The following is a 24,803-nucleotide window of genomic DNA, read 5'->3' as shown; positions in this document are numbered from 1 at the left end:
TCAAACATGCAAAAACAGTAAAATGTAAAAACAAACAAAAAAAAATAAAATGTGGGATATGTAGGATGATGGGTGATTCGCTGAATATTTTCTATGGCAAAATCTCCTAGAATTTTTCAAATAGCTACTTTCTAAAATTTTCAGTTTACATACACCTTTCAAGGAATATATCTGTTTCTTGCCTATGCTTTAATGAGTAGATATTACCAAAATCTTTCCATAAATGTGATAACCTACTGCTCTGGAGAACTAGGAAATAATTCTGTATTTGTTTTTAAGTTAAGAAAAGTATACCTGTATTTCCTTAGACTGATTCTATCTGTTCTAATTTAAAAAAAAAGAAGAGAGAAAACAACTCTAAATAAATGGGTAGGTGAAATGTTTGCTACACAGTACTCTTTAAATGTGTTCTGATGATCACCTACATCAGAAGCACTTAGGGAGTATATTAAAAAGGCACATCCCATCCCTCCTGGCCTGGACTCTAAAGTTTGAGAAGTATCTCTTGATAGATTTGGGCCAGAAAAGCCCCAAAACGTAGTTGAAATATTATTCTTCTTAAACATTAATCCCAGAATTTAAGTCAATTCCAGAGATTTAATCTTGGAGATGTATAGGTTACATCATCATAGAAAGAATAACTAGCCTTCTCACAAATGTGATTGACCTAAAGGGGAAAAAGTCATGTTTTTATTCTTGCCTATTTTGATCATGCCTATTTCATCATGTTAAAATATACAGAATTCTAAAAATGTCCTTTTGATTGAAAGAAAAAGAAACTTAAGTAAATTTATATTCTATGCATTCTCCACCATTTGTAGAACTATGGTGGAACCATATGGAACATCTTTCAAATATATATATGACAATAGCAAGATGCAGAACATGCGTATATGACATGTAATATCATTTATGTTAAATTTAAAAATAAAGGAGGTATATATATGTTTATAGAGTGTCAAACAAATCATCTTTCTCTGAAGAATAGAAGGAGATGTTAATTTTACTTTAAACCTTGGGATTTTCTGGATTTTCTTTTATTATGATTTTATGTGTGTGTGTGTGTGTGTGTGTGTGTGTGAGTTTTATTTAAAAGTGCACATATAATTCATCATTAACACATACAATTTTGGATAAATATCCATGGTCCCAAATACAGAACCACAAAATCAAACGTTTATGACATAATCCTAAAAATTTATAATTGTACAACACTTGTTGGGAACAAAAGTACTACAAAAGCTCCCCAGATGATTCTAACAACCAGCCAGGTTGGGAACCACCCGTCCAATGTAATAAAGTCTCAATCTTAGGAAAATATTTTACATTCAACTGCATATCTTTGTTGGAAGCCAAAATATTTCCACAAAACTCGATAGCTATTAGAAAACAAAATGCACACCATGGTAAAAATATCATTAATTATGCTAATCACAGATGTCACAGTCTCTTTCAGAATCTACACACAGCCTGGGAATGGCATTTCAAAACAAAATGAGATTTTTGTTCTGCTAAAAAAATTTACTTCCAACTGATGTTAGACTCTAATTCCACGTCAAGTGTACTCAGACTTCAAATAAATCATCCCTCAAGGTGCTGTCGTGCAGTATTTATTGGGCTCTACAAGCCTTGATTTATACGATGTACCAAGGACTTGTAACAGAAAAACTAAGAATGAACTATTTTATATCAAAACCTCAGTGCCTTTCACATTATTACTGTTTTTTAATGAAAATCCTTTAGTTGTAATAAAACTGTGACTAATGCTGTCCTTCCTTTTTGATCATGTTTTTCCACCTTAAAACATGAATACCTAATCTCTGAAGTGAGTTAGCATATGGCTGCTCTAAATAATCAAAATAACCATCTATTTAACTCTGGACCCTCCTCTTACTATCTGTATGACATTGAGTAAGTTATGCAGGTTTTCACCATCTCAGTTTCCTTACCTGTAAAACAGAATCATAACAGAATAATTCCTAGTGGTGTTGTAAGAAATAAAAATAAACAAATAAACTGCCTGGAAAGTATCTAGTATGTACTAGTACTCAATAATAAGCTTTTACTAATTCAAAAAGATATATGCACTCCTATGCTTACTGCAGCATTATTGATAATAGTCAAGTTATAGAAACAATACAACTGATGAAGAGATAGGGAAGATGTGGGGTGTGGGTGGGGGGAGTATGTGGGGGGACACACACTCACACACAGTATACAGGAATACTACACAGCCATAAAAAGGATGACTTCTTGCCATTTGTGACAACATAGATGGACCTAGAGGGTATTATGCTAAATGAAATAAGTCAGACTAAGAAAGATAAATACCATACAATTCCACTCATTAGTGGAATCTAACAAATATAAATAAATGAATAAATGAACAAATAAAAAACAGAATCAGACCTATAAATACAGACAACAAACTGATGCTTGCCAGAGGGAGGGAGTTGGGGGAATAGACAAATTGGGTAAAGGGGAATGGGAGATACTAGCTTCAAGTTATGGAATGAATAAGTTATGGGAATAAAAGGTACAACATAGGGGATATAGTCAACGGTACCATAATAACATTGTATGGTGACAGATGGTAGCTACACTTTGGGTGAGCACAGTATAATGTATAAACTTGTCAAATTACTATGTTGAACACCTGAAACTAATGTAACATCATGTATCAACTATACCCAAATTTATAATTTTTTAAATGTAAGAACTTTTAAATAAATTTTAAATAGTAATAACAAGCTTTTATTTCAAACCATACTTCTAAACTCTCAAAACATAAAGTCATAGTCTTATGGGCCACACTTTGGATTTGACTTTGAAACTTGTTGTGCTTTCTATTTAGTATACTGTTCCCCTTGATTCAGCATTCATCCAACACATATTAACTCAGTGACTACTCCATATAAAGCATTGGTCTAGGCACAGTGCAAATGAAAGAATGAAAACAACAAACCTCTCACCTTTAGAAGACAATTTAGAAGAGAAAATGAGAAACTGTCAGTATGTAAGGTAGAAGCTAGTGCCATAAAAGGCAGGTATCTGAGAATTCAGAGGAGACAATAGTTAATTCCAGCAGGACTGGAAGTAAGGGATCCAAGAGTCACTACCATGGTGTGGGGTTCAGGCCAGCTACACAAAAGGTACCACTCAGCAGGGTTCAGCAACAAGGGAAGAATATGACCTCATCGAGTTTTTGGCTACACACATTACAAAATCCTTTCCCCACTGGCACACTATTCAAGGTGAAAGTTCTCAAAAACACTATGACCAAATATCCGTGCATATAAACATTGGGGTCTTTAAAATTCCTCTTTACCAGGACCCTGAGGACAGAAGTTGAAATCAATTAAATTTATGAACTTCTAATTCCATAAAGCTCTATCAGGGCAACAGCATCCTATGGAGTTTTATAGCAAGAACTCTACAGTCTAATCTTGGCAGATTAGTAATGGAAAAAGAAAAAAAAAAAAAAAAAACAGCTCTGCTACCTAATGATGGAGAGCCTCTCCATGGTAGTCACGGAGAGAAAAATCTATTGGCATCTGCCCAAAGCCCAGTAAGCAGATGGCCATGGGCACAAAATCCATCACGACAATTGGCACCTCACTGGAATGCTCTGAGCAGTCAAGGGGCCTGAAAAATGCCCTTCTTTGGCTGTCCTTCCTCCTGAGGCATATTGGTGGCACAGGAGGGAGACAACTGCCTGACTGCTGCCAAAGGAAGAAAAGATGGCCTTTAAAATCTAGGCTACTGCAGCCTCCTGGGTAGTCAATCTGGTGCCTTTCAAGCAACCAGAGCGCATCTTAAAGATGTGTGTCTGATTTCCTTCAGGATAAATGATACCCAACAGATTCCATTCAAAGCTAGCTCAAGGATAACATGTCAAACTCCAAGATGGCGGAGGGGTCTAGGTGCTCTATAGCGAGGCCCAAGATATCAGGTATATGGCACAACATTGTTTTACCTATTTTCAGATTCTTAAATTGGTGATGTGCAGTTAACTAAGTATATTTCTGTTCTCTAAGGAAAAGTGCCACTGGACTATTAAGGTTGTTAACTACTTGAAGGGTCAATACTCCTAACAATCTACTTTGTAGATATTTGCTACTTTGGAATTTTTTGTTTTTAATATAATTTATGGTCAAATTGGTTTCTATACAACACCCAGTGTTCATCCTAACAAGTGCCCTCCTCGATGCCCATCACCCACTTTCCCCTCTCCCCCACCCTGCATCAACCTTCAGTTTGTTCTCAGTATCCAAGAGTCTCTTATGGTTTGTCTCCCTCCCTCTCTGTAACTTTTTTTTCCCCTTCCCCTCCCCCTCCCCCATGGTCTTCTGTTAATTTTCTGAAGATCCACATATGCGTGAAAACATAAGCTAACTTGGAATTTTTAAAAGTTAATGGCGATCAACTTTTTGAAATTTATAGTTTTGGAATTTTTATAATATTGCCTAACATTTCAGATACTTTAACCACCTGGCATTAAAACATCTATTAAATCACAATAGACACATACTCAAGCACTCTGGTTAGTCTTAAGATGCCCTTAAGTAGACTTACCTGAATCCACATGTTGGCCTTTATCCCAAGAAACTATTAACTGAGTTTCAGTAATAAGGATATCTAAATATTAAACATCACTCTTAAATAAGATAGTTATTATTCCAGTATGAATTATTATTTCATAAAATTTTGATTACTCTGCACATTCACGTTGGCTTTAAATATAGTTGAGAACTGCCTCCTGAAAACAACAAAGTCACAGCCAAGGCACCCAAGATCCCTTTAACTCATGTTGTTCTTTAAATAAGTTACATAATCCTAATTGTTATTTCGATTGCCTTAGGGCCTGAAACAGTTTAACAATAAAGGTATCTGACTATTCAACAATCTATCCCTATCAACAAGAAAATCACCAGTTTTAAGGAATGTCTAACAACAAATTTGTTCAAGACAAAGATGCTGTCATCAGCTACTGGCTGAGGAAATTGTTATATTATTTCATAATGGCAAGGACAGCTGATCATCTTAATATATACCTTTAAGAAATGTTATGTAAATACATTAAAGACTACAATGCCATAAATAAGGAGAACTTTAACAATATAAAATTCATTACAACTGAGATAATATCAAACTACCCTAAAGATAAAAGTGATAAGCATGGAAATAACATAAATGCTAAGAGATTGGGGTAAGTGCAGGTGAAGTTTGGTAGAAAATAAAAAGTCAAAAACACCTATTTACAAGTGGCTAGTTTTCAAAAGTGGATGAACCAAAATTGTTCCCTCGGAAAAATCAAGTAAAATTCTTAAATGAGAATTTTATAAGAATAGCTCTTTTCAATATCATAAGGGGGGAAGAGACTTCTCTTTAGGAGAGAACTTGACTCATTACTGACTCCTCTTCAAAGAGTGCTTTGTGACCATTCAGTCATGGCCTAGGGTTTTGGCTATACTGTACTCCCTCAGCTTCATCAGTAAGCAGTGATGGAGGCAATGGTCCTCCATGGGACTGGCTAGGGTTGGCTATGCATATCCACCTCCCCCTTATGGCAGGCTTCAAAGTATAGATTTGATGGGAGGGGTAAAACTGGAATCTATGGTTCCTAATTCTTTAAAATTATAGCATTCTCTTCATCCTTGTAAACCTAATAGAACCAAAAAGTAATTCCGGGTTGCTGTTCGATTTCACTTGCCCCCCCCCCTTTTTTTTTTCCTTTTGATGACTGATGCCACAAAGTTAGTTAATATGAAATGGGGTTTGTTCCTAACCCTAGCAGAGAAATCTGGGCTCATTTTAGTATGACCTATTTGAAAACACCCTGATTTTAAATCATCAAGCCCAACTTGTGGGGGGAGCAGAGTAAACTAATACCCTTCTCAGAATAAACATGCAAATTTCTTGCAAATACATTCTTTCTCCCAAGAGTAAATACAGAACATACTCTAAAGAAGCACCACCCAACGTTAAAATACAACTAGCTCAAAATGTAGCATGTAAACATGAGTACCTCCAGCCAGGATCTTCTCTTCTAATTCTGCCATTTGTTTCTTATAGGCTTTTAAAGCTGCTTCTTTGAAAGAAGGACGAATTCTCTTTGGCTTTATGATTTCCATGGGCTGTTCAGGGATGTTTTGGTTTTCATCTTCTTTTATTTCCATTTCAGCTGATGTTTCATTTAATGTCTCCAATCCTCCTTCACTAACCATATCATCTGCCTGCACGTCATAACCCTCATCTTGTGGGGTTTCATAAGGTGTTTCATATGAAGGATGATCGTATACCTGCATTTGTTCATCTGTTTCAGTCATACTAGTCCTGTTTTCTAGCTTTGCAAGGACTTGCTCCATCACTTCAACATAATCTGTCTCATTATCAGCCACTGGTTCACTATAGTCCTCCTCATCCTCTGCTTTGTAGTAAAAAGGCTCTGTGTAGACATCAGAATCAAGGGTGGTACTTGACTCATTTGCAGTTGATTGGGATAATGTCCGAAATCTCCCCATTAAGGAAGAGCCACTATCTTCATACCCACTGAGACTCTGTGTGCTTTTGTTCCATACCACTTCCAGTGCTGATTTAGCTCTCTGTAATGTAGATCCAAATTTTGGGAAACTGAAAGACTTATCAGAAAGGTCAATACTTAATCGACTATGCCAAGATTTGGGTGGGGCATCCTCTGAATCATCGCTTTGCAATTCACTTTGACTTCGATACATCATGGACAATTGGTTTTGATTTTGGTACAGATCATTAGAATTTGCTTCCTGGTAAGAATCATATTGGCCAACCCATTGGCCTTGTGGTTCATTATCCAACCCAGGGCATGGAGATGAATTGTCATCTTGGGTTAAATCATAGCTCTCAGAGTCATCCTGAAAGTCACTGTGGCCCTTTCCCAAGTCTTCTAGGTCTTTATTGTAAACATCTAGTTGTTGATCAGATAGACTGTTTGTGTCATAGTCAAAAGCTTCCTGGGTGGATGAATCTAAACCTAAATCAGTGCCTTGCTCTACTTGATTCCATTCCTTCCACGGACAAAGATCCTCATGTAAAGAGAGCTGAGAATCACTGTAATGACTTCTGTCCGCAGATGCACATACCATACCATTACTCATTCCACTATCCACAGTTTCTGTGTTCTCAATTTCACTCTGCCCTTGGACACCCTGAAGTGCCCCTTTCAAATGTTGATTCTGAGGACTGTCATACAAGGTGGCTGTGCCCTCCTGCTTCCTCTGCCAAAGTTCTCGGTCTGAAGATGACAGGAGGGAGCTTCCGTTAGTTCTAGTGAAAAACTGATTTTCTGAAAAATCCTCTGAGTAAGATTGACACAACTTGGAAAAATCTGATTCAGAACGACTAAGTTTAGCAGTGAAAAAATCACTCTGTGAATGCCAGAGGGGTGTAGCATCTGCATAATGGGTTGTAGTTTGTTTTTCCAAATTATCTGATTCTGGCAATTGTGAGGAAATTTTATCATAATCAGACTTACTTGAAATTCTGCTGCCACTAGCAGTTTTATTCTTGGCTCTTGAATTGTGTGATTTTGAACTTGACTTGGAAGTACTTCCTTTTGTTGGAAACTCTGACTTGGAAAGCACAGCGTAACTATTTCTATTGAGGTCAGATTCCAGCTCTCCATCACTGTCATCAGGTGACTGCCAATTATTCTTCTTGCTTTTGGGCTCTGGAGTAGACAGCTTTATATCCATGCTTTCATATGTCTGGGAGGATGGTATCCCTCTTTCTTTTCTTTCTCTTATGTCATGAGTAAGAATATCTGTTGAGATTCCAATGCCTGTTCCTTTGAGTTTGTATGATTTTTTTAATACAGAATCTCTTTGCTGAGGGGTTTCAAAGTACACGAGTATGGGTCGAGGCTTTGCATTTGGGCAGTCCCTCTGGTGTCCTATCCTTTGAGCAAATTCAATTTTAATTGCATTTGGTACATCTGAAAAGCCCATTTTATCTACTAGAATTTGATACACCACACTTTCAATGTATTCAAATCTTTCTTCAGGCACATTTAGAAACCTCAGGCTTGCCTTGCTACCCATATGACCTAAATGTTTAATATAATCATGAATGTCTCTGGTTTCCCTCCGAGATTGGACAAACCCTGTACGTAGCTGCTCAATTTCACTTTGTACAACCTCCACACTGCTGGAGATCTCATCTATAGAATGCTTGAGAGCATTGACATGCCCTCGTAGTTCAGAGAGTTCCGTTTCGATCTGACTTATCCCCTGAAGTTCCTTAAAGATCATTTCCATGACATCATGTGTTTGGCTAATGCAGCCAGAGGAACTGAATCCTGGCTCGAGGGCATTTGTCTTTGGGTTTCGTGCAGTTCTGTCCAAAGATTTACTTCTTATTCCCCAGGTTTTCTTCATTGTGCTCAACTCTGAATCTGATGAAACACATTCCTGACTCTTTTTCCATTTTCTCAGTTTGCGTAAAGCTCCTAGCTTTAAGCTATGTAAAGTGCGTTCTCCATCAGAACTGCCCTCAGAGGGGGCCAGGCTGCTTGAACTCTTTCTATTGCGTCTAACTGGCATTGTGTGTGTTGACTGTGCCTGGTTTTCTGTACTACTCCTTAGTTCATTGAGTGATTCTGAATAGGAACTCTCAATTGAAGATAACTCTTGAAGCAGATCCTCATTATCACTGTTAGTTACATTAATATTCTTTTGTAGGCCATTGGCGATAGCTACTCGGTAACTGAATGTTGGTGACAGGGAAAATTCTTTATTAGTCTCGTCTTCTTCAGTGGATAAGTTGCGAGTAGATGAACACTTCGCAATCTTCTTTACAGTGCTTTTTAAGGTATTAGAAAATTTAGGGGTTTTGGTCTGGCCAGCAGTAGGAAAGTCTTGATCCTTTTTGTGCTGACGATTCTCTTTTTTTTTGGTTGTATTTCCCAGTTTCTTTGTAAACATTCCTTTGCAAAGCTTATGTATGTAAGGTAAAATCAGGCTCTTGAAAAGATTAGCCACCATGGAGAGCAATTAGTGCAAGTTTTCCTGCCCCAAAGTAGTAAACAAAGTATCAGGATGAAAATCTGTAAATCCAAGGCAAGCATCTCTGTTCAGATGTTTTGTGAATTACTGAAACTACCAAGAATGGCAGCCATGGTTCTGCTGCAGTGTCAATGTCCTGTGACAACCATAAGCAAAGCTCCATTTATGAAAGATATTCTCTCCCGGAGAAGGGGTTTCATGAATCTCTCTCATTTCCACATAACTTCATATAGTGTCTAAAAGAAAGAAATGTTGAAATGATTATCAGAATTCAATTCTAGATTAATCCCATTTCTTTTTTTTTTTTTTTTTTTTAAATTTTTTTTCAACGTTTATTTATTTTTGGGACAGAGAGAGACAGAGCATGAACGGGGGAGGGGCAGAGAGAGGGAGACATAGAATCGGAAACAGGCTCCAGGCTCTGAGCCATCAGCCCAGAGCCTGACGCGGGGCTCGAACTCACGGACCGCGAGATCGTGACCTGGCTGAAGCCGGACGCTTAACCGACTGCGCCACCCAGGCGCCCCTAGATTAATCCCATTTCTAACATATTTCTGAAGTAGTCAAGATACACAATGTATGAAACATTGCTGAGGGGAGCAGAGGAGTATGTGAATTTCAGTACAGAGTTATTTTTAAAATAACTATAAAGCAAATTGGTACCAATAACTACATTAAAGTTATATTTTTCTTTTTAAATCATTAATTAGGGGACACAACTCACACAGTAATAAAAGGTAATAATGGCTATTTAGAAAAGGCTGTGTAAGATTATAGGCCAATTTAAAAAGCTATATTAACGACATATTATCATTTCCACTGTTTCCTTTTCTAAAATTCCGTTTACACAAACCTCAGCATTTAAATTTAAATTTTCCTCCAATCTAGACATTTAAAACTCATCAAATTCATATTATTCATATGTGTAAGCCCTTTTCTTGTTCAAATAACGTTTTACTTTTCTAGATAGAGTGGGAATTTCTTAAATAATAAAGTCATCCAAGTGAGAAATATTTCATATAATGAAATAAATACCAAGAGAAACATATTTGAAAACATGCTTGGATTTAATATATCCAAGTTTTGAGAGGACATGACTTGAAAGAGTTGAGCCATCCCAATCAACTGGTACAGCCTTGTGGCAAATGGCAGGGAACCCATCCCCAGGGCAGAACTCTGACTGGAGATAGAGTACCAAATTACAAAAGGAAATTGTGTCACAAATAAAAGTTACCTACTGAGAATCAAAAATTGGTTAGGTAGAACTCATCCAATGAGTTGATACTTTATAATGCAAATGACCACACCAGTAACTAATATTTACGATGATTAATTTCATGAATTACATGAAGTAAGAGAAAAGAGAGAAAAAGTTTACATTAATTTTCCTGGTTCAATAGTACCATACCTTGTATGCGGTAGGTTCTAAACAAAATTTTGTGGAATTGAGCTTAACTATTTTACAGCTGAAAGAAACCACAAAAATACTGGTAACAGCCAAAAAGCCTTTCCTAACATTGAACTACATATTTGAGTGGACAAATAATCTATGTAATTCTTTAAAGAATACATCACCAACTGCATATTGTTCTAGGAGCTGGCTGGCTATCAGCTCCCTCTCCTTAGAAATCTTCCATTTTTACCTCACTGACATTCTGCAGGGACGTGAAGGGAAAAATGCTCTGGCCAGGAGACAAGCTTCACAAGAAGAAGCAAGGCAATGTAAATGAGAATGGGAAGCATAACGATGGAGGAGAGAGATTCTAAAGAAGTCCTTGTCTTCTGGGTCTCATAAACTATTAAGAGTCTAATTCCTCTTGTCTGAACCAGTTTGGTATTCATTCATAATTATAAGCCAGGACCTGCTTTCCACTTCTGTAAGTGTCAAGAAATTGACTACTAAATTAAAATTTAAAAAGAAAATACTTTTTGTACCCCTTGACAAACTTTTCTTGTGGAGAGAAGACTTTGGCAATTGGCAGTAGGGTAGGTAAATTATTTTAAAACTAACTTTCATAGAATAAACTACTCTAATCAGCATTCAACTCATGATCCTGAGTCTATCATACCTCAAAAAAGTGCTTACTCTTTGTTTAAATGAAAGCAACAATTTTGTTAATGCTTCTGACATTTCATGAAATCATTATACATTTCCTGACCTGCATTATTTGTTCGGAACTATTGTTCTAGGCAATAATTGTTGGAAAATTTTTAATCAGGAAAATTCAACCTGAATTGAAGCCATGCCTCAAAAAACACGAACCCAAGGGCATGCGTCCACTGTTGTACCTACATACCTACTTGCTCTATATTCCGACCACATAAAGTGACTTTGTATTCACTAAGGGCTCTATGATCTTTCACACCTTAGTAACTTTTCTATTCTCTACCTAACATATCACTAGTATCTTGCCCACCCTGTCTGTAAAAATTATAAAGTCCACAATCATTTGTCCTGTGAAGACCTCGCCAGTGTCCCAAACTGAGTGTTTCACTCTCTCTGCCACACACCCACAACCCAGTTCATAGGCAATTAGAACTCTTCTGTATTACAGTCTTATTTCTTTCTCCATTCAGTAGATCTTCCTTAAGGGTAAAAACTGTAACTTGTCCTATTGTAAACATCCTGTATTCAGCACACATGATAAGCACTCAATAAATGCTTACTGAAGAACTGGCCTAGGGGCACCTGGATGGCTAAGTTGGTTAAGCATCTGACTTCTGCTCAAGTCATACCTCATGGTTCGTGAGTTTGAGCCCTGTGGCAAGCTCTGTGCTGACAGCTCAGAGACTGGAGCCTGCTTTGGAGACTGTGTCTCCCTCTCTCTCTCTGCCCCTCCACCGCTCATGATCTGTGTCTCTCAAAATTAACATTAAAAAAAAAAAAAAAAGAACTGGGTTAAGGGTACAAAGTTCCAGTTACGAAAGATGAATAAATCCTAGATATCAGCTATACAGCATAGTGCCAATAATTAATACTGTATTGTATACTTACAATTTTTGCTCAACACGTAGATCTGCATTAAGTGTTCATATCACAAAATGCAATTTTAAAAAAAGTGGATAGAGATGATGAATAGGTTTATGGCATAGATTGTGATGATGGCTTCACAGGTGTGAACTTATTTAAAACTCATTTTAAAAAAAATTTTTTTAATGTTTATTTATTTTTAAGACAGAGAGAGACAGAGCATGAACAGGGGAGGGGCAGAGAGAGAGGTAGACACAGAATCGGAAGCAGGCTCCAGGCTCTGAGCCATCAGCCCAGAGCCCGACACGGGGCTCGAACTCAAGGACCACGAGATCGTGACCTGAGCTGAAGTCGGACGCTTAACCGACTGAGCCACCCAGGCGCCCCTGAAACTCATTTTAAAGAAAAAGAATTGGCCTTCATTTTAGCCACTTAAATATCTTCACCTGGTTGCCCAAAATTAAACTCCATCTAACCTAGTTGTTTTCATGAATTAATTCAATTATTATCATAATTACTACTTCCTTGAGACATATACTCAGGAGTCATTCTAGCTCCCCTATGGTTCATCCTATGTCCACATTGATGGAATATATCATCTCATCCTTTGAGTAATACCTTAGTTCTGAACTCCACAGTTTCTCATCTGAATTATTACCATTGTATTCTATATGGTCTTCCTGACTCAAACTTGGCTCTTCTCTCCAATTTTCCTAATATATAAATCCTCCTACCTAAAATGCTGACAGTTTTAACTGGTATATTTCCTGTCACTACCACAAGCACATTTGCCCCATTCATGATGAGGTAGTAACAATTGCTTGATTACCATACCATTAACTCACCAGTGTGCTTTGTCTATGCTGTTCATTCTGCCTCCCATCCTTTCTTCTTTACTTCACCTCCACATGTCTGTCTCATGAACATCTCTAAAAAATCTACATATCCCAGACCCAGCAAGGATCAACATCACCCTGTTTGACCTCCTCGGAGTCAGTGGCTCCTCTGGTCTGCTCCCACAGGGCCTTAAATGTACCTTTGTTATGGTAACTCTTACAGCAATTATTTATGTAAAATGTGTTAACTGCATCTCTCCCAGAACTGTGAACTCTTGGAGATGTGAAGTTGTGTTTTATTTAACTTTAAATATCCATTTTGCCTGATATGTAGTAGACTCATAATGTTTGTTGGGCATATGAGTAAGTATATAAATGAATGAATAGACAAATAATAAGTCCATAAGTTAATAGATGAATAATAGAGATCCAAGAAGCCTAAGATGGCTGAGCTGGACTTAATCCAGAGAAAGACAAGCAGTGTGAGCAGAGGTCATTTATCACAAACATTCATGTCCTGTCCGAAGAGGGAGAAAGATCCACCCTGAAGAAAGATAGGGAAAAGAGGGAGAGGAGTCTGGATGGACAAAATGCTGACAGAATGTGACAAGTTTTGAAACTTAGGTTGAGAAGTTCCATTTATGAGGAAGGGAGAAGGGGGTCAAGGAGATAGGGAAAGACCATGATATCATAGGATTCTCAACTACTTGAATTCAAAATCTTACCAGAGTAGGTTGTTATGGAAAAATAATAAGAATATTTAATTGTTACTTACTATGTGCCAAGCACCACATGTGTATAATTTTTTAAAATTTACCTCATTTCATTTCCATGATTGTGTGAAATATGTATTATTATTTTCCAGGTAAGAAAAGCTAAAGTTTCAAGTTTTTTTTAGGAAATTTGACTTAGGCCATGCAATTAACAAGAAACACAACCTGACTCCAACCCCAGATTTGGATTCCAAGTATGTAAGCTCTGAAAGTAATACTAGGGTAGAATATAAAGTAAAATATTTTTGCAGGTATGTTAAATTCATTTTGTTAGAGAACTATTTACTATGACTATAAAGCTAGGTACGCTACTGGGCTAAAAGAGCTAATGAACCTTTAAACAGTAATGTATTGCTAAATCCTTACCAGAATTAAGTTAAAGCACTTTCAGATCAATAAACAATTTAGTTTCTTACCAAACACATGAAAGTAGGTGAACTGGGTATTTATGTATCAAAATTTTTTTTCAATAAAAATGTTAAAACCATAAAGTGATTAAGAGGTTTACCCTGAGCTAATAAATTATCTTAAAAAAAATAAACAGTAAGACCTATTTTCCCAAGAATGAAAGTCAAATGAATTGTGTCTTCTTTAAATTTTTCTTTCAATGTTTGTTTATTTTTGAGAGACAGAGTTTGAGTAGGAAGGGGCAGAGACAGAGGGAGACATAGAATTCAAAGCAGTCTCCAGGCTCTGAGCTGTCACCACAAAGCCTGACACGGGGTAGAACCAACAAACCCTGAGATCATGACCTGGGCCCAAGTCAGACACCCAACCGACTGAGCCACCCAGACTCCCCTGTGTCTTCTTTATTTTTGATAATTAGATATGTGATTTCTTCACCTAACTATAGCCCATTTATATTTTTTACTTACTCCCATTGTTATTTTCTGAATAAATGATGACATCTAGTATTAATCCTTCTTTAAGAACTTTGGAACCTACAAAGTACTTCTGTGTGTATCAACTCATATGATTTGCATGGTAACCTAATAAAGTTATTATCTGTAGTTTATGTTTGAAGGTGGTAAATCTCAGAGTTGCGAAGGTAGGTGCTTGGGTCTCTGGACTCAAAAACTTGCTTCCTTCACTATAGTGACATACATTCTTCTTACTTCAGACAATTAATACAGCAATAGCTTACTGACCTCCTACAGTAATATTTCACACCATTCTAAACCATGCCACATGCTGATTTCCATCTAAACTTTCTTAAATGCTATTTTTTTCTTCTTTGTCTCCAACTACAGACTATACCAACTCTACATTAGGCCACTTTATGGTTCCATGGATGCACTAAAGTATTCTTTCATTGTTTCTTTTATTCATGTTCTTCACCTTGCCTAGAACGTCCTCCAGTTTTACTGATCTCAATCATTTAAAGGATAGATCAAAACTCATCTTTTCCACAAAATTTTCTTTATTTGGTCATCTTCTTTATTTTTCATATAATTTTTATGACCTGAATCATGATATTCAGTCTTTATTCTTCTAAACTATTCATCACATAGCTCTTTTACACGTTTTCCATTTTTAATGCTTATTTTAGGTCATACTCCATCCTGAGGGCTTTGTATATATTACTACATTAATGTTTGATTGTAAGCTCTGCAAGAGGTAGTGTTATTAACCCCCATTTTACAGATGAAGAAACTGAGAAACTGGGAACTTGAGTAGCTAGCCCAAAGCCACACAGCTAGCAAGTTATGTAGATAGATTGCAAACCAAACTGACTGGCTTCAGTCCTTAGTCATAAACACCACTATACTGTAAAGCTGATCAGAACCAAAGTTAGAGAAAAAGGCAATTACCTATGTATTATGCTTGAAGAACTTCCCTGTCAAGAAGAATCTACTCTAGTTTCTTATATTAGAGCTTTATTCCCTTTACTTAAAATTTTGGTTCTTAGGGGCACCTGGGTGGCTCAGTCAGTTGAGCATCCGACTTCGTTTTGGACTCTACGTTTTGAGGCTTATCAGCCATTCTGTATCTTGGTATAAATGGCTTATTAGAATATTCCTCAAGAATAGGAGGGAGATTGGGGTGCCTGGGTGGCTCAGTCAGTTCACATCCAACCTCAACTCAGGCCATGATATCAGTTCTTGAGTTTGAGCCCCACATCAGGCTCTTGTGCTGACAGCTCAGGGCCTGGAGCCTGCTTCAGATTCTGTGTCTCCCTCTCCCTCTGCCCCTCCCTCCTCTCAAAAATAAACAAACATTAAAAATTAAAAAACAAAGCATGTGAGGGATATCACAAAGAGGGAGACAACAAAGAAGCTTGGGGATGGAGTGAGTCTTCTACCAAAGGAGGGAAGTAGAAGGGTAGGTCAGAGATGAGAGACTGAGAACCTTGCAATAAGCTTTGCTCTCTTACTCTCTCGTGCATGGCCTTGCCCTCTTCCCAGCTATGCTGCACATCACTTGAGGATAAAAACTATGTTTATTTTAGTCTTTGCAACTTCTGCCCACTTACATGCATGGATAGTAGAGCATAAGTATCCTGGCTTACAAATGTGCAACTTGGAATGCTATCATCCCAGAGATAAGTGCATTTTTTTTTGTTTTCGCTTCAAAAAATCCATACTTCCCCCCCTCCCAGACAAAAGCAGATGTGGAAACCCAATGATACAATTAGTAAAGCAGAGCTCCTTGGGTTGAAATAAGGGAATACAACTGGAGCCCCATGTTACCTGCTGCTTCCACATCAGCTACAGCCCATATAGCCTCTCTACAGAATCCTAGGGCTTGGGGAATACAGTCTGAGAAGTGCTAATCCTCAAATTAGGCACAGCATGAAATGAAAACCCAGAAAGGTCAAAATACTAACCTAAGTTCACACAGCAGAGATGGAACAAAAATGCAGGTCTCCTGCCTCAACTTCAGTGTTTTATTTTTCTCCCTATGTTGTTTTGCCTTCCTCTAAAGAAATCTCATCCAAGGGGCTGGCAACTTCCTACTGTGCCCAATGTTCTCTGATATGATAATCTGACTCCTAAATAATTTGACTTTTACCTTGATTCTCTATAGTCAAGTCTGTAATTTTCGGGAACTAGAAATCCTTTGATGAAAGAGATTTCTAAAAGGAAATCTTGTGAGCAATTTCGACATGTTGGAATTCTATTAGAGATTTGCGCTGTGTAAAGTAAGGCCATTGAGGAAGAATACCCATTCTGGAAAAAAAGCCATTACTACTTCTCATGTTTTTCACATCTGTGTCCCACCAGGTTAGATGGACACATTATCAGCCTAGTGTCGTCCAATGCCTAGGCAGGGTCCCCGACTCCTGTAAGACAAATCACCTCACACACACACACACGCGCGCATGTCTACTTGGTCTTCAGTATGTTAAAATAATTACTTTGTGCTCCAAAGAACCTCACAAGGTAAAATATTACTCTCTTTTTAAAAACAAGAACACCAAGATCCTAGAAACATCAGAGATCCTAGAAATTTAACAATTTCTGCATGATTTGAAACCATACTCCTCCACATTGTTCAAAGCAAAATGCCATCAGTTCTGTCAGAGCACCTCCATCCTTGCTGAGGAAGAGGTATATTCTACTTGGTGCCCAGTTGAATTCCAGTGTACACCATTCATTAATTTAGGAGGGGAGCATAGGGTGGAGGCTTAAGCCAGTCTGCTCTGAACCATAGCTCTGCTACATACAAGCTGAACACGATAAACAGAGTTTAAACTCTCTGTTCCTCAGCTTCCTCACCTGATAAATGAGATAATGGTACCAACTTCCTCATGGTGCGTAATGACTAAATAAAAATTACAGTAGTTCTTGTAATATCAGAAGTGCTCAAAATATTATTGTCATTCATAAGGAAAAATAGGGGTAACTGGGTGGTTCAGTCGGCTCAACATCTGACTCTTGGTTTCAGCTCAGGTCATGATCGCACAGTTAATGAGTTAGAGCCCAGCACTGGACTCCACTCTGATAGCGTGGAGCCTGCTTGGAATTCTCTCTCTCTGCCCCTCCCCTGCTTGCACACGTGCTCCCTCTCAAAATAAATAAATTTTTTTATTAAGTAAAAATAAGATTTCCATCTGAGGAGACCTTTTCTCCCCTCCCACTCCTTGCCCAACTGTAGGGCAGTCAAGAAAGCTCCATGGTAACATAACCTCTCTTCTCTGTTAACTTCAACTAATGAAAATTGGCCAATATTTTTTTCAAGGTAGAGTAAGAGTCATACTAGCTCTAAAGGTTTACGAAGAAGATAATAATTTGTAGTGTCCTACCTAGTTAAAAGTTAAGTCTTTAAAATGTTACGTATTCTAAAGGGATGGCTAAGAAATGCACAGTGGTTTTACTGTATTTTATTAATTCTAAGACATACATTTTCACAATTTAACATTTCTGAAACTGGGATTGGGACCACAGAAATTCTTTGTGTTCTTCACGTATGGACCACAAATGATAGGACTGATTTCTTTGGAATGTTTGCAAGATGTTTGAGATAATTTGATAATAACACATCTATCTTATTTCTTGGTGGGATGCACTGTTTGGTTCTTTAATCTCCATTTTGTTCCTTATCACCCCTCTGCTACCCCCAACAAAATGCTATTTAAACCAAAACTCATGAAGACAGCTGGAGTGTCTTGAATTTCTTACTTAGGTAGTTGGATTCTACATTCAGGTCAAGCAACATCTCCCTGCAGAGGTCGCCCTGATGGCCCAGGAAAGAACTAATGTGTTTCTCCATCTGCGTCATAAGCTCATTTGGACATAATGGATACATTCTCTGAAGTATATGCACAATCTTAGTATACTGTATTACATATATTATAGCACATATTGTGAGGTAATATAATCCCTCACGTTCTTCTTAATGCAATATATGAAGGTACCTGATATTTAGTAGCTATTTAATTTTCATTGGAAATAAAATAAATTCATTTATTATCATTAATCTCCTCAACCATGAATAGAAGTCAACATAATGTTAATAAGACAGAAGAGGAAAGGAGTTATACTCTTCTTGATTTAAGTTTAATCCTTTCCTGGAAGAAGTAATTATCACACATTCTGCACGAGCAAAGTTCACATTTCTAAGTTATTACTGTATTTCTACAAGAACCGTCTATACAATAAAGTATTTCAGCAAAAAAAAAAAAAAGTCTTATGCTAAGTGGTACATTGATTAGATGTCCACATGTCTAATTAATGAAATCTAAAGATCTCTGCACCTTGAGTGTCTCAATAAAAATCTGTTCACCAAGTAGCCGTCATAGATGATTAGGTATTTCTAGCTCATTTTACTCAGTTTTATTACTTTTGATCTGTCCAAAATTTCATCTAGTGCCAAGAATACATCCTTAAAAGTAATACAATGGCCTAATAAATAGCAACCATTTCAAAATGATTTCTAATTGGTCAATGAGGATATGCAATTTGTTCTACATCAGAAAAATGTAAATTAAAAGAAAATAGGAGATACTATTTTGTAGAGACAAAAATGGCTCAAATTTAAAAAGATCAGCCATTTCAAGTGCTGGAAAGAATGTGGAGCAACTGGAACTCTTATGCATTACAGAAGACAATGTAATATAATTACTCCAGAAACTGTGTGGCAGTTTCTTATAAAGTTAAACCTAATACTTATACTATGACCCAGAAATGCATTCCTAAGTATTTACCTGAGAGAAATTAAGATATGTTTTCCCAAACTTATAGAAGAATTTCTAAGATACCTTTATTAATGAAAGCCAAACAGTGGAAAACTACCCATCAGGAGAGTGGATACACCAATTACATTATATTAAAATAATGGGGCACTAATAAGCAATAAAAAGAATGAGCCAAAATGTCATATGAATCTCTAAAACATTAAGTTGAGAAAAGTCAGATATAAGAGTAAATACTCTATTTAATTTATATTAAGTACCAACCAAGACTATCCTATGATAATAGCAATCCAAAAATTGTTGCCTATGAAGAAAGAAAATGGACTTGAAAGAGACAGGAGACAACTTTGGGGATGATAGAGATTTTCTGTAACTCAACAGGAGTACTAGGTGTGTTTATTTTTAAAAATCTTCAAACTGTAAAATTCTTATCGGTGTACTTCACTGTTGAAAAATCTTATTCCAATAAAGATGTATAAATAAACAAATATAAATATAATGTGTACTTTGATAATGGAAGTAGCCCATGAGAAGAAATTCCCTGGAATGGTGGACACTGGTTTAATGGACTTTTTTTGAAAATTAGGTCTTCTTTTAGTTCCACCATTTAGTGTTACTTCAGAGCACGCAGCACACAAAAAGAGTTACACACTCAAAAATATACAAGTCTAAGTAGAAAGACAGCATGGTTAAGAAACAAAAGGTTCTATTGACAGCCAGGCTAATCACCAAGGCCAGGCCTCAATTTTCATACCAATTTGGAAATCTTCTAGCTGACACCAAAAAAGCCCCCTTGACTAAGGACAGACTGAAGTTGTCCAGAGGTTCAATGACATCCAGTTGGAAAACTCTAATAACTATCCAGAAAAACATTTATTTCAGCCCTTAGGTCACTGTACCTGTCTAAGATACAAGAATCTTCTTTCCAAAGGTCCTGTTTCCTCTTGTGCTATTGGTGGAATCACCACTCACCACCGCTGGGATAATGCTCCAACAATTATGTGTTCACTTAAGCAAGTGTCTTAGTTTGTCTATACTGGGTCTTAGCTTAGTCTGTCTATACTGGGCCCATCCAACCTAACAATAAGCATGTTTACATCTTCCCTTATTAGAAACAAAGGAATAAAAGACAGTTTTCAGCTTTCCCTGAATGCTGTTACCTCCTCAAGTTACTGTACCTTCTACCAAAGTCTTCTGAAGCACAGAGGAGACCTGTGGTCTCAGCTTCCTCAGGAGTCCATTCATCTTCAACTTCCTACTATTTGGGTATTTTTTTTATTTTTTTTAAATGTTTTTATTTATTTTTGAGACAGAGAAAGACAGAGCATGAGCAGGGGAGGGGCAGAGAGAGGCAGACACAGAGTCCGAAGCAGGCTCCAGGCTCTGAGCTGTCAGCACAAAGCCCAATGCGGGGCTCGAACTCACAAACTGCAAGTTCATGACCTGAGCTGAAGTCAGACACTTAACCGGCTGAGCCACCCAGGCGTCCCAACTTCCTACTATTTGATTCTAGCCCCAGAACTCTACCAAATTCCTCTTTTATTGGGCATGAATAATATGTGTATAAACCAAACCTTCTCCAACTGTCTGCTGCATCTGAAGCCATTAACCACTTGGCCTTTCTTTAAATCATTCTATATACCTACATGACAACATGACCTACTGGAGTCTCTCTCTGGACACAGCTATTTTGACCAGAGTCATCACATGATAGAAACCGGTCTAATCAGTTCCTCTCTTTTGGGAACTGGGAGTTGGAACATGGAGTTCATGAGATCTTTTTGGTCATTTCAATAAGAAAGTGACATAAAGTTGTGACCTGAATGGCCAACTTTTGAACTTTGTAAAAATTGAGTGGTGAAAACCTATTTTCAGAAAAATCAAACTATGTAGACAAGAAGCCAAAAGCAAAAATGAGACAACATACGGCCACAAAGGGAGAAAATGCCTTTATTTCTGACTACTTTCTAGGCCTATGAGTTTTGTCTACAGTATGAGATCCAGTTTCCATAAGTTTTATCCTTTACAAAGAGACCCTAATGAGGTTCTCTACTGGCCTTTCTATTTTGAGACTGTTACTCCTCTTTTTTCTAACTACCAAAGTATTAATATCTGCATCTACCTTCTCTTCTTTGCACTAATTCCTCATTGTGTATTGGCCAGTCTGGTCTGAATGACCATTAATATCTCAAATTCAACATTTTTCAATTCATCTTCACATCCATAACAATATTATATAAATTTTTCATATAGTACTAATTAACAGAATCAACATCCTCTTAGTTACACAGACTGGTTCTCCAGGTTCACTTTTAACTCCTCTCTTTCTCTGCCATAAACTTCTAGCCACTTCTAAATATTATTGTTCTCAACTTTACAATTTCATTCCCCATACCTCTTTTCTACTTCCAGAGCCATCATCGTGGTCAGGCCCTCATCAGTGTACACTTTAGGTCAGTATCTTCTTTTAGAAAACATAATAACTAACGTTGTAGGTCTTAATACATTCCAGTCACATACCATGTATCACACACATTAAAAACATAAATTCACTTACTCTTCACCATAGGCTTCTACACTTGACTATTACTAGGACTTCCTAGCTGTTCTCACCTTACCAATTGTGCTTAACTCTAGATATATCTTTGTCCTGCAGTAAAAGTGAGAATTTTAAATTTGAATGAATGTTGCACAGCATGGCAACAGACCAAAATTTAGATGCTTACATAATTACCATCTTCACTCCTTTCCCCTTTAAAGTATTAGGTGCAGTGCAGTTCTCTTCACACAATGGAACTTCATTTGATTCTAACTCTTGGGTGAAAGTCAATTACTTATGCTTCACAGGATGCAAGCAAACTGGGTGTGGCACTTACAACTAAAATTAAAATTAGTTTCTCACTCAACAAAGCTGCAATTTCATCCTCTTCCTATATCACAAGGTGCTTTTTAAGTAAATCCATAAAGAACTTATATCATAATTCCTAAGAGCAAAATATGTTTTAGCTTCTTCAGTAAAGATATAGCATGATCCGTATAATAATATATGCTTCCAATGAAGAACTCAAAATATCAAGGCAGTTCTTTAAAAATATCTTACATTTTTACTAAGGATTACTAAATTATACATGTAAAATCTCTTCAGTTTAAAACTAAAACATGCTTATCATTAGCCAGCTCTTACCTCAAACAGCATCTGGGAATAAACAATCACAATGAAAGCAGTTGGTAATTTGATCTATAGGACGTCTAGATGCTGGTGTAGCGGAAATAAGAAAAAAGAAAGAAATTAAAAAGGCAGTACAAAAATACATCTCTAATAACCACAGCAGTTAACATATACAATGTCTATCTATCCAAATTCAAGTTTTGCAAAGATTGCTCTCACAAAGGAAGGTAAGCCCTCCCTCTCTCCCACAAAATCACCCTAAGATTCAGGCTCTGAATGTCCCTGTGTTTGTCTGTCCCCTCCTGACTCAGTCCATACCCTTCTTTTAGGCTTGGATGACAACTACAAAGCCAAGACCCAAAGGAATGGCATGCCAAATTAGACAATCTTTGATATCCAGGAACCAAAATCTGGTATTTTCAAATACATTTTAGAAATAGAAGTTTAAAAATAATTTAAAAAATAATCAGTGAGAAAGCCTTCTGAGTAAATTTCTATGCCTTCAGAGAAAGAGGGACATAAAAAAAAGTTATCCCAGAGAACATACACTCTGTGTACTTTTGAAATTAAAATCAATGTAATCTCAATCATAATATTTGCACTACAGCCTCCCATCTGAATCTACTCCCAAAATTAATGGAAAGATAAGTGTGCACAGTGTGGTGTACCACAGAGATACCCCTTCAGAACTAAATAATTCATTCTACGAACTGTCAAGAATCTTGTGTTCATTGCTAAAGCACATAGTTAAGTCACTCTGAGCATCGTCTGTGGCAGCAATTCAATTGTTAAAATATTTACTAGGGGTGGGCTGAGGTGCAATACCAGTAGAAGGGAATGAACCCGTGGGTACAGTATTTCCAGGTACTTGAGAAGTTGAGGAGAGGAAGTAATTAGCACTATGGAATAGAATAGCTGTTGCTGGGGCTCTGGATACAGTAGAGAAAGATAATTAAAGGCTAAACATAATTAATCACCAACTTAAGGCTAAGTGTAAATACAATGGACGTTCATGTCATCAGATAAATTCTCACCTCTTGTAGCAGATGCAGAAAAAGCTGAGCACTAGACCCAGGAATTAATCAGAAGAGCAGCAGAGCTCCAGAGAAGTTCTAATTCTCAACTTAGGTTTGCTATTCCAAGGTCAGGGCCTTAACTGGGGGGAAAAAATTGGACTGTGAGTCATGAGATGGGGACATCTGAGTCAATTCACTTGTAACTCTTGAATCTTCATATTCCCTGGAACCTTCTAAGACCCCAAAAGTGGTCCACTCCCTATTGGCAGCTAGTGCTCTATCTTTGTGTGAAGACAATGCATAGGTCTCTAACTTAGACGAAAATCCGTGCAGTTTCCAACAAGATCTGCCACAAACACCCCCCATGAACCTTCAGATCAAGAACTAGGGTAAAGTGACGACCTAATCCAGCTGAGTAAATGTAGGGTCCATTAAGAGAGGAAAGAGACTATATGCCAAAGAAACTGTAGGGCCTCACCAAAATACATGTACTCATATGTACTCACAGGAACTGAGAGAATACTTGTTAACTAGAATCTGTCAGTGCTGCATTAATGGAGAGGTATATGAGGTTAAATAGGGAAGAATGTATTGCTATGGAAACACTCTCTTATGATCCTGAATTAATCATCTGGCAGGACCATAGAAGACAATATAACACAATGCTATAATGTGTCTTGTAAGCTTGGGGAAAAAATTATTGTCTGCACTAAGTAGAAATAATACGACAAACAGTACAGAAAGAGATCATAAGTCTCAGAGAAGTTGATGTTCTAGAGTGGCTATACTACATAAAGCCAGAAAACTCATGAGGCAAAAAATGTTCAATGGCAGGGCACGTCATTTAACAATGAGGTAAGTAATGTGTTAAGTTTCTCAGTGGCATCATTGAATATCTCAGTGGTGGCTACCCTCTATAGGATAGGAATGTTATAGAACTAGGCTCTAATAGCAATGGCAATGACAGAGTCACAGAACAACTGAAGTTAGGCAGTAGTATTTTTCTATCAGGAACATGGTAGGTACAATTATCACACTAAGATTCAATGTTGGAATTGCAGCCACGAGGCAACTTAGAGATAAAGATATCATTAGTAGAATGCAGCTCCTAGAGGTACAGATACAAACTCCTCCAAAGATAATGTTTAATTTAGAAATGCAAAAGAAATCATGGATAGATGATCAGGAGATTGAAGACGGTCACCCAGAACTTATTGACTGAAGGAGAGGCCAGGTCTCAATGAGGTTTGGACCTCACTACATCATAACAAATAAAAATAGTAATAATTCCCATAGACCTTCACCAAAAAGGCCTACTTGTATAATCATATTCTAGGGAAGAGAATACCCAAATATTTTGGG

At 37.2% G+C, this 24,803-nt stretch overlaps 1 protein-coding gene across 5 annotated transcripts in view; it reads right to left on the bottom strand.

Annotated features, from left to right (window-relative positions):
* Positions 1–24,803, bottom strand: part of UNC13C (unc-13 homolog C) — a 627,591-nt gene that overhangs the window by 585,095 nt on the left and 17,693 nt on the right. For all 5 annotated transcript variants that reach the window (XM_086710729.1, XM_086710726.1, XM_086710727.1 and 2 more), the window contains exons 4-6: positions 23,460–23,581; positions 22,441–22,505; positions 6,029–9,277 (exon numbers count right to left, since the gene is read on the bottom strand). In XM_086710729.1, coding sequence (XP_086566855.1) covers positions 6,029–9,020 — 2,992 coding nt within the window. In that variant the 5' untranslated portion in view covers positions 9,021–9,277; positions 22,441–22,505; positions 23,460–23,581. The remainder of the gene's footprint in view (positions 1–6,028; positions 9,278–22,440; positions 22,506–23,459; positions 23,582–24,803) is intronic.

Source organism: Puma concolor, chromosome B3, assembly GCF_028749965.1.
Source record: "Puma concolor isolate L17-30 chromosome B3, mPumCon1.1.hap2, whole genome shotgun sequence".
Taxonomy (NCBI): domain Eukaryota; kingdom Metazoa; phylum Chordata; class Mammalia; order Carnivora; family Felidae; genus Puma; species Puma concolor.
Note: the sequence above shows the minus strand (reverse complement) of the source record. Positions and strands in the feature narration are given on the sequence as shown.